We start from the raw sequence: 17,857 nt of genomic DNA on the forward strand, positions 1-17,857 counted from the left end.
GCGCATGCCATCTGCACAAACGAAAACTCAGACTAGAGCCATCTTTAAATAAAGTTTGAAGGTTTGCTTCAGTTCTTGTTCTGCGTGGCTTCAGCACTTGGTGCTGAGCACAAAAGACAATGTCATCAACACCCAGAGTGCTCCAAAGTATGTCTGTATGTGGCCTTGTCAAAATGTCAGTCATAAGAACACAGAGCTAGAAATTAGGGGAGCCCCACTGCATTTCGGTGTTCCTACTTTCCTTTGTCAGCTGGCCGTACTTCTCTGGTGTTTTGTTCCCGAGACTTGGCAGTTCTTTCCTTGAAGCAGTGTTGCATATCTTTGCACAGTTGTTGTGCAGTGTGCTAAGCTTCTCCATTATTTGTCTTAGTGTGGATTAAAATTCTTGTGTTTTGCATTCCAAAACCACAATTTGTTTATGAGGCACGCCATAGTGGGGGACTTTAGATTAATTTTGACTACCTGTGGTTCTTTAGCAGGCACCTAAGTGCATGACCGTTCTCGCATTTCGACTCCGTCAAAATGCTGTTGCAGAGGCCCGCAACGCCATAGTGGCTGGGCTGCTGTGGTGGGTCATAATGTGGTTTACACCCGTGATAGACTTCCCAGGCCTGAATTAGAGATGTTGCATAAGAACCACATGGAACTAATTTTTGATAAGGCTTTGACCAAGGTCAGGGTGCGCATTTTATACTGCACAATAAACATCCTGCTATGATAACCAAATGGGTTATGTGGTTTCATTGTCGTCTTCATCATTCAACTGAATGAATTTCGTAGATCACTTTGTACCTCAACTGCTTCAGAAAATTTGAATTCCAGTTCCCTATACTACACTTTTATATAATTTTAAATCCATATGCCGCATAAGAGGGTAGGTTGATAAAAGCCTTTTTCTAATTCCTGCGCTTTAATATAAACCACTTGTGAGGAGTGTGCTGATGATGTTAGAAAGTCTGTCCGTAAATTGTATTACATCTTATGGAATACTGAAATGTCTGAGACGGGCTTCTGTGGCAGCTCTGGTGGCACCATGCTGTGGCATTTTCTTCAGAACATAGTCCTTGCAGTTGTGTTCACATGATGGTGCCACCTGCACCTCTGCGCAGGTCTGACTTTCCACCGTTGCGGTAGTCCATAGACCATGATATATTTGCATACGGGCTGTAGCTATATTACAGTAAGTGCTGCCAGAGTCGCATGATGTTTTGCTTAGCCTTAGCTTCATTACTCTTTTGGCTGACATTGCCCATGGAAGTAGTGTGTGAGAAAACGCTTGTATGCGTGGTATTTGGTACGCCGCTCTTCTGTTGATGAAAGTGGCTGTTGTTGAAGTGTTGCATGTCAAGGCCCAAGCACCAGCACGCGGACTACTCCATTCCGGTGTATACAAATGCAGGCCATCAGGTTTTGTTTTGAATTCACCTCCTGGGACAGAGTAAAGGTGTTACCTTAAGTCCGGATTTTACATTGCAGGAAACCTTATTGAAAGAAGGTCAGGCTGTTATGCATAGAGCTGTCAATCGGCGTGCTTACTTAAGAGGACCAATCTGTCTTCTCTCTTTTCATGTCTATAAATAAATAGGAGCTTTCTCTTGTGGGAGAAGGCTGTATTAGTAGCTGATAGAACACAGCCTACACTTAAATTTTAAATTGCTTTAGTATCCGATAAGGCCACTGCAGGGCAGAGGTACCTCCATTGACATATATAGAGAAGGGCCTTTAATCCTTTGCAGGCAGCGGAAGTACACTTCCCACCTGCTACATGTGTGTAACAAGGCTGTGGCAAGCATTATTTCCACCACATGACTGTGTCGCGATCTCAGAGGAACTTTTCAAATTAAAAAAAAAAAATGCAGTGGTATTTAGAAGCATGGAAGCTTGAGTAAGTTTGTATGACTGCACGTTACAAAACAATTGACTGCATACATTAAAAGAACAATTGTATTTCACTTGTGTTTGTGATTTACTTGAATACGTTTGCATCTATTAGGATACATACGTCGCCGATCCCACAGGTAAGCTTTAAAAAGTGCAAAATAAGGCAGTCACATTTACAGTTAATAACTAGAGCAGGAAATTAAGTGGGACAGGAAGTAAAAATAAATTATCGTGACAAGCATTAAAAGACCGCCGACAAAGTATTCGATCGAAATTTTTTCACAAGGTATATTATTTTAAAATAGCGATTGACGGAGAAAAGTACATTAAATCACCATATTATATCTCGAAGAGACACGGCCATGCATGAAAGTCCGTGAGTTTTGTTTTAGTGGTGTCACCTTTTGATATTCTTTTTTGTGCGATCCACGAGTGAATAGAATGCTTTTTCGCCTGATATTGTTAGTATTGAAGAGAATGACAATTTTACCTTTCTTTAATATCTGATATTATTGGTTTGTATTTCTTTTTGTTATATACCTTCCAGTTGTAATGCCCACAAGGGTGAAGCAGGTATGTTACAAAGAAAGAAAGAAAGAAAGAAAGAAAGAAATCGCTGTACAGCATGAAACAATGAGGACATGAGGTAAAGAAAGGACAGGACAAGGGCTTCTTTCGCGCTGTGTAGCAGTAACATGCAGTGGTGCCCTCTGTTGCCCCGAAAATTGATATACAGTGCCTCCCATGCATTGAGCTGATCTCTGTGATAACGTTTGCTGGATCATCTTGCATGAATTGCTGTTGCAGAATGTGCGTAAAAGCTTTTAAAAAATGTTTTGCCATTGAAAAAGCAATTTATTTGGAATTTCCTGTGCTGTGAGTATGTTTTGTTGTGAAAATGATACCAGCACTGCTGCCTATGTGCAGCAGAGATGTGGACACAGTATATTTGCTGGGGCAGAGCTGTGTCACTTGGTTCTGACTTTTACTTCAAGTAGAATGATGGAAGGTGAAATACAGTTCCTAATATATCTCTTTTATCTTGATTTCTGAGCCTCGGGAAGACAAATCAATTGTTCTGTTTTTTGCAAGTATACGAAAAACAAATCCCTTTCTTTTTTTTCTTCTGCGCCCCTATTGGACAGGGGGAAGAGTGCTTGCCACCAGAGTACTTCCGCAAATGTTACTTGAAAAAATCTAACATTCTTACGGGGAACATTTGCGACCATGTCTTGTGGGAAAATAAGTAAACCTGTGTGCCAAGTTTGAAAAATTCACCTGTGAATGGGTTAAAAGAGATTGCCAGTTGCTTCCATTCTGTGTTTGCCAGAATGATACTGTGGCTTGAAATTTCCTAATCTGATCATGAAAGAGAAGAAAGGAAACCGAGGGCCCGATTTTTATTAGTTATGTCGTAAGAAGCCAACAAACAATGATACCAAGGACACCATAGGGGAAATTATGTGCACTTAATAATTGAATTAAAGAAAAATAAATTAATAGAAATGAAAGTGGAGGAAAAAACAACTGGCCGCAGTTGGGGCACGAACCCACGTCTTCGCATTACGCGTGTGACGGTCTTACTAATTGAGCTACCGTGGCACCGTTTCTTAATCCGATCGTGAAACTGATAATGCAACTGCTCCACAAATCTGTTGATTATGTTGGTTATGACCTCAAGATATAAGGCAAGAGAAAAACGGTGTTTTCCCATTTGATAGGTATGACGGCAGAACTCAAATGCATACTGACTGCTGTATGTAGCTGACCACTGAATGGTCTAGCCACTCAAATTGTGCAAGTGCACATTCCAATGGTTGATGCTGCATGCCTTCTGTTGAGGAATGCAAGTACCTGATGACGAACAAGTAGGCATTCTGAGCGGTGTTTGAAAGCTGGGTCATAGAAGACAAAGTGCATCAAGCAGTCTTAACTAATGTCCATGATATGCGAGGAATGAAAGACAAATGAATCTTGCCAGTGACCTTCTGATGTTCTGATGTTAGAGGAAGAAGATTGCACGGTGGCAGGATTTTTACTGACAATGAAGAGGAAAGCTGCACAGGTTGTCACTTTGCCATACATGCTCTGCACTCTTGTTGTTTTGTGTGTAGGTAATGTGTAAAGCATAAATAGCTCCAATAGCATGTTATCATCATCGGCAGCAGCAACTTAATTTCTCAGCTTTCTTTAGTCACCCCTGCCTTTTGTCAGCTGGCTGCATCCCTCTTAAAAATTTTCTAATTCCATCACACCACACCTGCAATTGCACTGCCATCCTCGGAAGTGTTTGTTTTCCCTTAGCACTCAACTCCAATAGGCCATCAGTTATTGACCCTATGCATTGTATTGCCTGCACAACTTAATTCTTTCTCTCAACTAGAATGTTGGCAACTCCTGTTTGCTCTCTAATCCACACCACTGTCTTCCTGTCTCTTAATGTCACACTTGCACCGAACTCAGAATATGGAATAGGATGCCTTTTTCCTGTTTACATTGTAAAATATTTGTTGGATGCGATACAGTGTCGGATGTCATGCAGTTGTGTGCATTGGGCTTGAGTTGTGCAGTTGCTTCAGTTGTACGCATTCTTTGGCACTCAGGAGATTCTCGGCTGGGTCTCCCTACAACCCCTGCCCAACCAACGGAGGACCAGTCAAATCAGCTGCTGCAGTATGTCAACGACGCCCTGCGCCGTGTCAGGCAGGACATGGCTCAAGTGTCCTCGCTTGGGTGAGTGCAGCACTGGTCATCTCACTCACTGTCCACTGTTGGTGCATAGCTGTGTAACCTGCATAGTTGCACTGATGTGAGTTCCCTTCATACGGGGTTTACTTGCAGTATAGTGAAGTGTGAGATTGTCGTGCCGCGCTCTTGGCATCAGGCATCTGTCCCTTTGTGCAAAAAGCATGGGACGGATGATATGAATGGACACACAGATGCGCAATCGCAACTGAAAGTTTACAGAAGGCAACACACCATATTTTGGCACGAAATTTCTTAAAAATGGTCAAAGGAAGTTGCCTGCTTAAGCTGCATGCAACGAAAACATGTTATAGCACTATTGCCTATATCTTTGTAATCATCCTACCCACGTGCCATACTTTGTTATCGTTGCTTCTTTGTTGCTATTCACAAATATGCGCCTACACACACTCAGTGAGTTTGCTCTCTTATTATTTGTCGTTTTCGTGACAAAAGCTGGTGTGTCAATAGGCTGCTCGCACCATTTGGACGTAGCTTAATCAGCTTCCAAAGCGCTTTGGCATGTTCTCTAAAGCTGTTGCCAAAGCGTTGTGTCCCTCACCCAGTCACTGTCTACGATATCTCCCAAAACAGAGGTTTGCTATGCCGCACCAGTATCGTAGACACCCATTGTAAATGTGAAAGCAACAGAGGCAGTTGAGGCAAGCAATGGACGCATCACCATGTATCAAACATGGCAGCACCCATGTGATTGCCATGAAAAAGGTCAGTATGGAGGAAAGCAGGGAGGCAGCGCGCAAGCGAGTGGGGGCGGCTTCGACTCCGCCAACAAGTGCGTAGTTTGCACGGCTGCGCTTGGTCGCACGTGCCGTAATTTGAAAGGGATCTGGAGAGGGCTCATACCTTTGTGTGCACTGTGTTCTCGCCGCTCTAGCTTTAGAGCAATAGACCAAATCAAGGTGAGTTCACTCGCTGCTGCTGTTGCGCTTGCTCACCCCAGTGTTTTGACAGCGAGTGTCTGCGCTTGTTGAGTGTGTTGTTCTCATGTTTGCTTGTGCACGCTGATACCGTGCTTGTTAATTCACTTAGTAAGCGAGTGTTTCTAAGTTTATGCGGCCGATAAAACTACTATCCTTGCTTCGTATAGCTGTCCGTTAATTTGCTGTCGCAATAGATGCTTCGGCTTTTTTTTTTTCACTAGCACTCATGCTTTCAAGTACTTGTTTCTACTGACAACCACCATTTAAAGGAATTCTTTATAACTTGTGTCTAAAGACGTCGCCATTGATTTCAACATGCCTCTTCTTTTTTGCCCTGCCCCCTTTTTCCCGCTTTCGTGCACTGCATGCCCTACCACGACCTGCACAGGGCATGCAGTATGCAATGAATGAGCGGATTAAATAAAATTGCTTTGAAGAAAACTGCAGCTGGCCGTGCTTCCTTGTGCAGTTACGTCCCGACACCCATGGTCACACGTCCGCCGGAACCGAAGCCGAGGCGCTACATCCCAGCCCAAAGCGTGCCCCAGTACCGGCCCACACCTCTGGCTGAGCTGCGCAGGCGTTGCCTCCTGCCCATTCGCGCACCGACCCAGCTGAACCAGACGAAGAGCGCAACTTCGGCAGCACCAGGTGAGGACTATACGGGCACGGCTGGGCACCACAGGCGTTTATCTGCTCACGAAGGGAGTGTGTTCTTTGGAGCTGAGAATTGGGCCGAAAATCTTTTCGTGTTCCTTTGCTCCTGGTTGGTGCAGAGCATTTATTTTTGCTTTGTTGGACTCCCATATCACCCTTGACAAATTTTGCCTTTGCCGTAATCGCCATGAACATGCCGTGAAATATTTTCCCTCATTTTCTCAAAACAGCATTTCGGATGGTGCTTCAGATGGTGCTGCAGTTTTGGAGGGACAATAACTCTGGTTCTACTTATCCTCTTGCAATAATTGTGTCTTTTGTTAGGAAGCTAGAGAACTGGAAGGTGAAGTAGGCCGAATAATATGAGTGAATATTATTACAGAAATTTTCAAGAAGTACTAATAATTTATCCCAAACGTTACTGTGGGTTCTTACTTAAAGCTGCTTGGTATACTCTGATACTCGCCCCAAATCAATTTGGAGCATTCATGCTTGCAGCTTTTCACACTTTGATCATTCAGCATCATTTTCATTTTGATATGCCGGTCTCCCCTATAACGAGTATTTCATACAGAGCTCATCTCCTGCAGTCCACACAGACACAAGAAGGAGGTGTTCTAATGCTTCGAAAACTACTACTTGCACAGGAAATTCAGTTGTACATTTAAAAGCAGTATATCAAAATACGTAAGTGGTGCAAGTTTGGTCAAAATGTGCCCATAAATAAAAAGTAAAATTTTTAAGTGGAATGTCCTTCCTTTAGGTACTTTGGTTCAAAGGAGGATACGTTTAATTTCACACGTTGGAAGCCATTGTGGGTGGTCCTATTTTTCTCTAGTGCTACTGCCCTTTCATGTAGATGGCACAGTACTCAGGCTGGTGGCAGCTTTTTTTGGCCTTGTCCACCACAGCCAGGTGTGCCAAGTGACTAGACAGAGCATTTAATGGAGCGTTCAAATTTTCTGCCATCGCATATTTATTTATTGCCTCTCACTCTTCTTTCTTTTTTAGCCGGCCCAGTTAAGCAATCCAAGTCTCCGGAACAGAGCAGCGATGGGGGCAGCCAGGTGAACGGCAGTGCCGCAGTTGACGATGACGATGCGGACATGGTGCAGGAGGAAGTGGATGCCATCGTTCGGCTCAAGGACAAGCGCCTTGGTGGACTGGACGGCTCTTTGGCAAAGCCTTCTTCCAAAGCTGAAGCCACTGCTGATGTCGAGGGTGCAGACAAGGCATCGAAGGAGATGGTTAAGAATGAGTCAGTGGAAAAAGAGAAGAAGGAAGAGGTGAAAGAGCAGGAGAATAAGGGTGAAGCAAGCAAAGTGAAAGAAGAGGATGAGAGCATGGCAAATGGCGAGACCGCAGAACAAGCTCAAAAGGAGGACAGCTCGGAAGAGCATCACTCAGGACCATCATCCAGCAGCAAGGGGCATTCGTCATCCAAACATCATTCGTCGACCAAGCACTCGTCCTCCAAGAGTTCACAGTCCAAGCATTCGTCATCTAAACACTCATCATCCAAGCACTCATCGAAGGAACGGTCCTCCAAAGAGTCATCATCCAAGGTGTCATCATCCAAAGAGCAATCGTCCAAGGAGCCATCATCTAAGGAAAGTTCATCGAAAGAATCATCAGCCAAAAAGCCTTCATCCAAGGGGACATCCAAGGAGTCGTCATCCAAACGATCCAAGGAGTCATCATCCAAGCGGTCATCTAAGGAGCCCTCAGCTAAGGACTCCACTTGCAAAGACTCCTCACCCAAGGAGAATTCCCCTAAGGAAATCTCTGAGGACTCGCCCTCCAAGGAATCCCCGCCAAAAGAGACCCCATCAGATGATTCCTCATCCAAGAAGTCATGCAAGGAATCACATACAAAGGGTCCCTCTGAAGATTCCTCATCCAAGGCAGCATCAAAGCCACCTTCTAAAGAATCGTCAAACAGGCATTCATCGTCGAAACACTCCTCTTCAAAGCACCCCTCAAAACACTCATCTTCAAAGAACTCATCTTCGCATCATTCATCTTCGAAGCACTCGTCTTCAAAACACTCATCTTCAAAGCAGTCCTCCTCGAAGCATTCTTCACATCACTCGTCTTCAAAACATTCTTCCTCTTCACGTCACCCATCTTCGAATCACTCCTCTTCAAAACACTCGTCGTCAAAGCATCCATCATCGAATCACTCATCGAAGCGGTCCTCGTCCACATCTGCCACAGACCACTCATCATCTAAAAAGAGGAAGGAAGGCGATTCCAAATCTAGTCACCACAGTTCGTCCAAGCGGTCATCCGGCCAAAAGCACAGCAGCAGCAGCTCCTCATCGCGGAAGAAGGAAGCCAGCGCGGAGGAGTCCGACAAGCGGGGAGCAAAGTCTGCATCCAGCGAATCGGAGGATTCCTCTTCAGGTGCTTCTTCCTGCCAGGAAAGGGGGTGTGACGAAGGGAAGAAGAATGATGGAGTGAAAGTGGAACCCGTCACGGACAGGCCTTCGTTCGAGCTGGAGTGGGATCTGGAGTCGGAAGAGGAGGAGGACCCGGTGGAGGAGTGCTTGCGCATATTCAATGAGGCCTCCCAGCCCAACAACACACCCGTGATGGCAAATCAGGTAATGGCCCTGTAGAGTGTCGTAGGGGCGTAGGGCGGCATAGGGCTTGCAGCCATTCTGGCTTTTGGATGTGATGGCTTAGAAACAATAAGCACACTTTATTTAAGGTTAGAAAAGAAATTTGTGAGGGCAACTGGCTATACCAATCCTGTAAATAAACCAAACTAGAACAATCCTGCAAAATGTGCTCACGTTGCACTGTGGTGTTCTGTAGTGTTCCAGTTGATGGTCCCTTCTGTCTGCGGTTTGCTCTCCACAGTCTGTCTCCCCCAACTGTGCAGAGATGTGGCATTTTGTGGTTATGGAAGGATGGATGGATGTTATGAGCGTACCCTTTGGAACTGGGCAGTAGGTTGTGCCACCAAGCTTTTGCTATTATACAGCCTAAAGCCCTACCTAGGTTAAACAATAAAGAAAGAAAAAGAAAACACTGTGAACTCCCACAACCAAATTTTCTGATCCCCTTTTACGAACTGTGGTTTTGTATGTCTCCGTTCTTTGTCGTTTCCCTACTTTTCTTCCACCAATCCTCCAATTGCCTCTTACTAATCCCTATTTCGGACATGTTTACTTTTACACTGTTCTCGCTGAACCCAAGGGCTTCAAGGAGGCCAATGGTGCCTAAATCGACCGCTGGATAGACGTCTTCACATTCTAACAAAACATGCTCAGTCGTTTTCCTAGCTTTACCGCAGCAAGCACATGCTTCTTCCTTCTTATATCTCGCTTTATAGGTGCGTGTTTTAAGGCATCCCGATCTCGCTTCGAAAAGTAATGAGCTTCCCTTTGAGGTATCATAAATTGTTTCTTTCCTGATTTTGTTTTTTCCTCTCAAGTAGTTACTCATGGCAGGTTTCTTTTCCATTGCCACCACCCATGACACTATTTCAGCCTCTCTGACTTTCCACTTGACCTTCTTTGTTGCTGTGTTGCCCACCCTATAGGCCGCATAATTGCTGGTAAGCTTCCTAGTTCTTTTCCTCCTCTGTGAATCAATGTTTTTCCTGTACAGATACCTGAACACTCTCCAAGCCCATTTACTTCCTTCCATATTCCTCACTCGTTCTTCATACTCAATTTTACTGCAAGCTTCCCTCACTTCAAAACTAGTCCAGCCCATATCACCCTGCACAGCTTCATTTGTAGTCTTCCCGTGAGCGCCCAATGTGAGGCAACCCACTGACCTTTGGTTCCCATTGAGTCCTGATTCTACCCCCTGATTTAAAGCAAACAACCGCATTTCCAAAAGTGAGTCCTGGAACCATTACACCTTTCCACATACCTTGGAGCACCTTGTGCCTATTGTATCCCCATAGCGCTCTGTGCTTCGTTACGGCTACATTTCTCTTCCCCTTCACTGTTGTTGTTTTTTCCTGTGTTTCCATATATCTATTGCCTTCGTTTATACATATACCAAGGTATTTATATTCTGTTATCCGAGGTATTTCCTGACCCTGTATCGCCACTGTCTGTTCACCGTTTTCATTGAATACCATAACACCTGATTTTCTAACACTAAATTTCAAACCTAAATTGTTGCCTTCCTGTCCACAGATATTAGCCAGACATTGCAAATCAATTTGCTCGTTAGCTAGCAACACAATATTGTCCGCATAAAATAAACCTGGAAGATGCTGCTCTACTACTGTGCCCGCCTGTTTGTATGAGAGATAAAAACTGATACTACTTCCTTCTAGCGCCCTACAGACCTGTATAGGCTGACATGACTACCTCCAGAAAATACACATTGCACTAATTGGGCTGTTACTCCATGTGGCTATGTTGCTATTCTGCTTTCTTCACAGTAAAATGGCTCTTTTCACTTTGCAAGGTTAAAAGGAAAGTTTAGCTTGCGCACACCATATTTGCTGACTTGTGGAGTGTGCATGTAGAAGATGCATATAGAAGATTGACTCTGCTCTGTCGCTGGCTTAGGCAAAAGGCATTATGTAAAACTAACTTTGGCTGATGGTGTCGTGCTCATAGTGAAGTGACTCCATGTCCGTTAATGGGCAAGAGCTCAAGAAATTATTAAAAAAAAATTATGTTATAGGGTTTTACGTGACAAAACCACTTTCTGCTTATGAGTCATGCCGTAGTGGAGGACTCCGGAAATTTTGACCAGCTGGGGTTCTTTAACGTGCACCTAAACCTAAGTACACAGGTGTTTTCGCATTTCGCCCCCATCAAAATGTGGCCGCTGTGGCCAGGGTTCGATCCCGCGACCTCGTGCTCAGCAGCCCAACACCATAGCCACTGAGCAACCACGCCGGGTAAGAAATTGTACTAGAAACGTTAATACAGTAGATTTCTGTTAATTTGACTCCAGCTAATTGTCTTTCTTTCTTCTTTTTTGTTAATTTGATTGTGACCGAAGGTCGCAGGCTGCGCCCATGCATTTTTACGAGTCCACACTTTTGTTATTTCTATCATATAATTTTCCATCACTAGATAATTCAAACTTGACCAGCCAGTATGCACATGCCTGACCCTGGCAGCATATGTCGGCAAAGCTTAGAGGACGGTGAGTGTGTTGAATGCACGTCATCTCCTGTCAAAAACGCCTGTTTTGTGCCTGCCTTATGAAGATTTTCGAGCAATAGCAGTAGCTCACAACGTCTGACTATGGCATTTACCCAGTTCTAAAGTGCGCCTTATTTTATTCCTCCAAGAAAATTGGACCAAGAACTGCATTTGTGGCATTCGTATGATACAGCTGTACTGTGGCGAAGCCGACTTCAATAAATGCACACGGCGAAGCAGATTTTAGGAAACTGGCCGCCCTTGTGCACACATATTTAACCGTTACCCATATCTTTTGCTAAAAAATCGAGTGGCATTAGATTTATACTGCGTTTAGGAGCTGTAATGTCATTTCTATGTTGGTTTTCTAGTTGAAACACATAAAAAGCATATGTGCATTTGATTCGGGGGGCATGGTATCATCTGACAAATACTGCCAAATGACTCAGTGGTGTGTTTTGACATTTTTTTGTGCATCCTGTTTAATTCGACCTGCCAGATAATTTGATCAATTTCATCGGACCCGTCAGGGTCGAATTAAGGAAAGTCGACTGTAGTCATATTTTATGTAGAATGATTTCAGTTTACCTCTGAAATGTTGTCTTTTATGTGCAGCCATAACTGCTAACATTGGGAGCTAGTGTACACAATCGACGGCTGGATGAGTTGTGAGAATGGACTGCATCTCAAATGCCATTAAGTTTTAATGCCATGAGGTATGTCCGCGTGGCTCCATGTGATTGCTGTTAGACCTTAAGGCATTCAGCAGTTAACATAATTTTTTTTGTGCCCTCGTGGCACCATTTGCACTGCCAAATGTTGCACTGCCCTCGTGGCAGTGCAACATTTTGTTGTTAACTGCATCACAGAGTGAATACTTTACTATCTAGTGTTACTGGAAATTAAAGGTGAATCATAACTAGTTTACCGGTAGTGTGTTACCAACAACCACTTGCTGCCCGAGACAGGTTTTCCCCACCATCTGGTCTGCACCTGTGGTTCTTTTCCTCAGGAGCGGGTGCATGTGAAGCGGCCGGCTGAGAGCACTCTGGAGCCTGCTGTCCCGTCCAAGAAGCGTGTTGCCCACAACCCAGATCTTGCTCGGGTGAGGCCCGCGATCGCTGGCTCGCACGGCTGTGTTTGGCTCGGAAAGTTGGGCACAGCTATTTGTTGCCCCCGTGTTGCTCAATTGCTGAGAAGTGTGACAACCCGGTTGGGCATACAGTGGTGGTGTGCTTCGTTATACTTTGCCTCCATGCCAGAGAGACAAACATGGTCAGTGGCAAGCAAGCATGCAGAAAAATACTTCTTACTTTTAAAAAACTGCAACAGCGAGCAAAGGGTTTCCACCATTTCAGTCAGTGAATTACAGTAAATAGCAGTGCATTAAGCATTCAGCCATATCCTGCCACAGAACAAGCACTGAATTATTTCTTAAGCAACGATTGCTCAGGGTGTACCAATTCAAATCTGACGTACCATGCAGTTGCACAAACTACAGACACCAAATGATAAAAGGGACGTTACCAAACAATATAAACAAGAGAGCATATATTAATATCATCCTCTTGCTATCCTAATGTTTAACCAGCTTCTTGGTTATGGGAATTGTACAGAAAAAGCATTCTTTGATGTTCAGAATTTCGCTTAACTAATTTTCAAGCTAAAGGCATTGTTGCATAATCAAGTGCTATATGTTTTGTTTATCAAACTTCTGCTCACCTAAAGTACTACTTTGTGTAAATATTTATTGCTAATTCACAAAAAAAATATTTGTTTCACTCTATAGCAGTGTGATATATCATTTAAAGTTTACTTGAATTTACGTTGCTAGAACAGCTGTAAAGTCACAGACAGGGTGCAGACCCTGTCAAGTCTTCGAAGCTTTATGTCCACTCCCAGTGCACGTATACTTTGTATATATGCAGAAATAAATTTAATCTAAAAATTGAATTTACAAACTTCAATATGCAACAAGTAGCTCTCTCATCGAACATTTAGTTTCACTGAGCCCTTTTATGCTGGACAAATGCGTTTAGCCACCACAGCCTCTTGAAGGCAACCTCACAGTTCCCGCTTGATATTACTTGAGCTAGATGTTTTCAGACTTTCTGCTGAGTGAAAATAATTCACGCTGTGCTAACGTGCGTTCCCCTTAACAGCGTACCTGTCTGTGCACACGCTGTTTGCCAAGTTGTGACCATGGGTTATGCGCACGTTTGTGCAGCGTCCGGCAGCAGCAGCTCCGCGAGGCCTGCTGGCGCACGTGTCCGCTGCGCAGGCCATGCACAACCGTTTTGCGCAGCTGCAGCAACGTTTCCAGGCAGCAGGACAGGTGAGTGGCCACTTCACATCGGGGCTCGTTCACACCGGCGATTGACAGTGGTCGCATCACCTACCTTACTTGCACCAAGGAGGGACTCGCGGTGACCTGCAAGCGTGACGGCCCATCGCCAGGTCTCGTGATTGGTGCCGTTCGCATCTCCTCGTACCGCCATTGCTATGTAAAATAATCGTCTGTGTATACAGACGTCCCTTTTCTGCACTGCTGATTGTTTGAGAAACTTTGTGAGTGCGGTCACCCGACTGAGAAATTGAGCAGCGAGTAACCGAGCCAAAGCAGTCGCTTTTCAACCGAGGGTTCAATGCATTGCTTATCTCTCGACAACGAAACATCACCAAACTGCACTCCCACAATAATGAAACCTGCCAGAATATTAGAACCCATATTGTCAACCCATGTAACATTATAAGAGTGCTATAAGTACTAAAAATGTGTTTTTTCCTCATTTAAATTGCATAAAGTGCGATCACAACATGCTTGTGAGGCCACTGCCATTTTTGTTTTCAAAAACAGGAAAGCTCCGGAAGCGATCGGTGTCGCTGGAAGCCCATCGTGACCACCATATTGTTGTCAATCGCTTGTTTCAGATGCAACGCCCACTTCACCATCGACCTCTATTGATATGTGATGATTGTTTTTGTACCCCATGCACGGTGCATTCTATGTGACTTGGTGACAAAACAAGGTGCAGCAAGAACAAAAATACAGGTCCCACCGACGTAAACTTGTTTATGATTTTTGAGATGGTGACCATATGCGTGAGTAGCCGAGCCTCTGGCCCCAGTTGAGAACTGGGGCCTTATTGTGACCCCGAAAGTCATCGCCCCAGAATACACGTCCTCTGCTTCAAGTACGCTGGGAATCTTGCATCACGTGTGGATTTGTCGTCACCAGACAAAGATTTGCCCATTTGGGCTGTATCCTTGGCCAGTAGCTTTCGTGGATACAATCACTTTCACTAGCTTTCACATAACTTGGCACAGAATACATAGACGTCTATGGCTTGGTGTCAAGCTACGTTCACGGCGTGCGTGTTCAGACATCGCACGCGCCATGCGAGCACCGCGGGTTTAAGCACTCCGTGCTGCCGTGCATACAGGGCGCTGCATCCGCGCCTGTATGCACGTACGCACACGCATTGCTGTGCTCGCATGCATGGTGGTCCCAGCCGGGAGAAGGTGAGCCCGTGCGCGCAGCAAGGGAGACCCTAGGCGAAACCCTTGGGAAAGAACAAATAACATTTATTAAGCTGGGGGTTCAATACAACAGTTAAAACAACATGTCCGAACCTAAATCTAATTGCGACACAGAACAACGGGGCCAAATGGTCGCCGGTGGCCACTAATGGCGTTCCGCGACACTGGGAACAAAGAGCCCAGCAAAGAGAGGCTGCCCATCCTTTGCTCCAGCGCGCACCCCCATAGCAGAGCAAATGGAAACAGAAAGAAGAACAGATGGGGCACAATTAGAAGTCGTTGCCTTGGGATGTTGAGGTGACGAAGCGTGCGTGCACCCACCGAGGCCGGGACGCCAACAAGCCGAAGTAATCATCGGCTGGCGGTGGACAAAGGGGCCACCGCCGGCAGAGAGGAGTGTGTACGCACCCTCCGACACTCCAACGCGGTCTCCTCGGGCCGCGTGTTTCGCGCATGTACCTGGAGCGCACACAAGCGGGGCCCGAATCCTGCCGACAGGTCGGCCAATGGATGAAGCCCGTCGACCTTCCCGTGGGTGGGACGACAGCCGAGCGACAGTGTTTTATGACCCGCTGCCATCCCATCCAGGCAGGGAGGAGAGAGACACAGAGCCCTCGGAAACCCAATGCAATGCAACAGCGTCGCACAACCACTGCGAGCGCTTGAAACCCCACAGCAGGAGACAGTGTGCACTTAATGAGTGCTATGGGCATCTATGAGATGTATTTCATGCAGAAACTGTAGCAAGCATGTGACGCCCTCTCGGGCATAATCTTCGTTGGCCCGCCAGGCTCAGTGACCAATGTTGCCTACCGAGCCTGGCAGGCCAACGAAGATTATGCCCAATGGGGCATCACATGCTTGTTAAAGTTTCTGCATGGAATACATCTCATAGATGCCTATACATCCACTGCTGAGTCATGCGAAATCCCGTAAAAGTGATCGTCTCATTGAAAGCAATCGGTTAGAAATACAGCCCCACTGGGCTAATCTTTATCTGAGCGCTGTTGCTCATAATTAGCCAAGTAGGCCGCCAACGTGTTTCAGTTGCTCGTAAAGGCCAACGTGCCCAAGGCTAAGTTACGCGAAAGCTCGTCAAGTGATTATGTCCCCAGAAGTTATCAGCTGAGAATACAGCTTCATGGCAGTGCTGCCATTGCTGAGCTACTCATGGGATGCACTTTGTGCTGTCGGCAGTTTGGCTCTATAGTAGTCCAAGCAAGGCCTGCCAAAGTAGGTCAACGGAATTTTGACAGTAAAGCTCCGTTTCACACGCACTTCCTGTCAGTTCTGTCTCATTTTGCAGTAATGCACTTCTTGCAAAGGTGTGTTTTTTCACTTTTTCTGCCGGTTTCCTTATTGTGGGGTTCAACTGTATGCACACATATAGAACATGACTGGAAAGTACTGCCACGAGGGACTGCTGAATTGCTCCTTGTGAAACTGGCCTGTTGTTGCACTCTGCCCATTTCATTTCTGTGTTCTTTGGCGAGTGCCTGGCTGCTCTCGTGAAGTGATGGATGGCGGCAGCGTTTGCATGCAGTTAAGTTGAACTGTGCTCGCTGCTTGTGTTACAGGGCCGAGTGGCTCCGGTGGCGAATGCGCCGCTGCTGGCGGCGGCGCGTCGCTCTGCCCTAGCCCAGCTGCCTCAGGGGACCCGCACTGCAGCCCACGTGGTGGCCTCCCAGCCCAAGGGCCAGCCACGGGTGGCCCACGTTCCAGCCGTGGTGAGCGGACTTTCTTCGGGTGTTGTTGATGATGATGATGATGGACCTCCGTCATGGCTCGCATCCACTAAGAGGGATAGGCCGAGAATCAGGCAGCAGGAGGGTAGCCACAGGAAATCCTTATTTGAAAACGATAAACGCAATGTAAAAGAAATACACGCACACACAGTAAAGTATGCGAGTGAGCAGTTGGACTAACTGAATGGTGAGTGTTAAAAGAGGCTACAGTCAAGGAGTAATGTTAATAAAGAATTTGGAGAAACCAATTTAGGTGAAAGGAATGCAGATTTGATATGTAGAATAAAGATACGATAATTGACAAGGTAATTGGGTGTGCTTCCCTCCACTATTCACTCGTACTTACCAAGTTTCTCGCAACATTCCGTATAGGGAAATCTGGCTGCACATCTTTTGAGAGTTCTTCAAATTAGTTCTGACACACATATTCAAAGTTCTCAGAATTCTGCATCATACCGTATTTTTGCATGTATAGCCTGCCACCGTGTGTAATCCACACCCTCAATTACAACAGCCCGGAAAGAAAAAAAGATATCCCCGCATGCAATCCGCGGAAGTAATTACATACAACACTGCTCAAATCTTTGCAAAAACTTCGGCCAGCAGTTCTGTTCCCCCATTCTTTGCCGATGCTGACAGAGCTGGATTCACACGCAAGACATTATTTTGGACGAATCAGTCGCATGGTGTGGGACGAGAATCGGATCACTTCGCAGCTAGCACTCGCGTGACAGCGGACGACAGCATGGACAGGGAAACACTGCGCATTGGTGGCGGAGCAAACGTGACCGAGCCAAAAATCCCAACGGTGATTTGGCTCACCACTGTATCGTGAGGCACTTTCGCACAGACTGAGGGAGCGCCACGAAATGAGTGACATACGAATTTGGAGGGGGCGCGAGCGCTATTCGCTAACTACTAAACACAAAATGGCGACCCGCAAAGCGGAGGAGAATGGGCGACCGTGAAAGAGGGGAGAACAGAGCTTCAACACCTAGGGCTAGGGAGGAGGTGGGGTTCCCTAGGAGATCACGAAACATTGAATAGCTGAGACCTTGCCTTGAGGTGTGGCTTCACTGTAGCATTGCATGTGCTGTGAAGCCACATGTTATGATGAATTTCGCATATAATCCGCACCCCCACTGTACTGTTAAATTTCTTGAAACTTTTGTGCGGGCTACACATGCAAAAATATGGTACTTGTTGCATACAAATGCAT

General features: G+C 45.7%; 1 protein-coding gene across 2 annotated transcripts in view; it reads left to right on the forward strand.

The window, feature by feature from the left end:
• The window catches only part of LOC126517769 (uncharacterized), a 42,406-nt gene that overhangs the window by 2,895 nt on the left and 21,654 nt on the right, over nucleotides 1-17,857 (forward strand). The window contains exons 2-7 of one of the 2 annotated variants that reach the window (XM_050167561.3): nucleotides 4,485-4,614; nucleotides 6,037-6,218; nucleotides 7,236-8,830; nucleotides 12,366-12,458; nucleotides 13,581-13,688; nucleotides 16,471-16,620. In XM_050167561.3, coding sequence (XP_050023518.2) covers nucleotides 4,485-4,614; nucleotides 6,037-6,218; nucleotides 7,236-8,830; nucleotides 12,366-12,458; nucleotides 13,581-13,688; nucleotides 16,471-16,620 — 2,258 coding nt within the window. The remainder of the gene's footprint in view (nucleotides 1-4,484; nucleotides 4,615-6,036; nucleotides 6,219-7,235; nucleotides 8,831-12,365; nucleotides 12,459-13,580; nucleotides 13,689-16,470; nucleotides 16,621-17,857) is intronic. The other variant, XM_055064501.2, reaches the window with a different exon arrangement.

Source organism: Dermacentor andersoni, chromosome 11 (genome assembly GCF_023375885.2).
Source record: "Dermacentor andersoni chromosome 11, qqDerAnde1_hic_scaffold, whole genome shotgun sequence".
Taxonomy (NCBI): Eukaryota; Metazoa; Arthropoda; class Arachnida; order Ixodida; family Ixodidae; genus Dermacentor; species Dermacentor andersoni.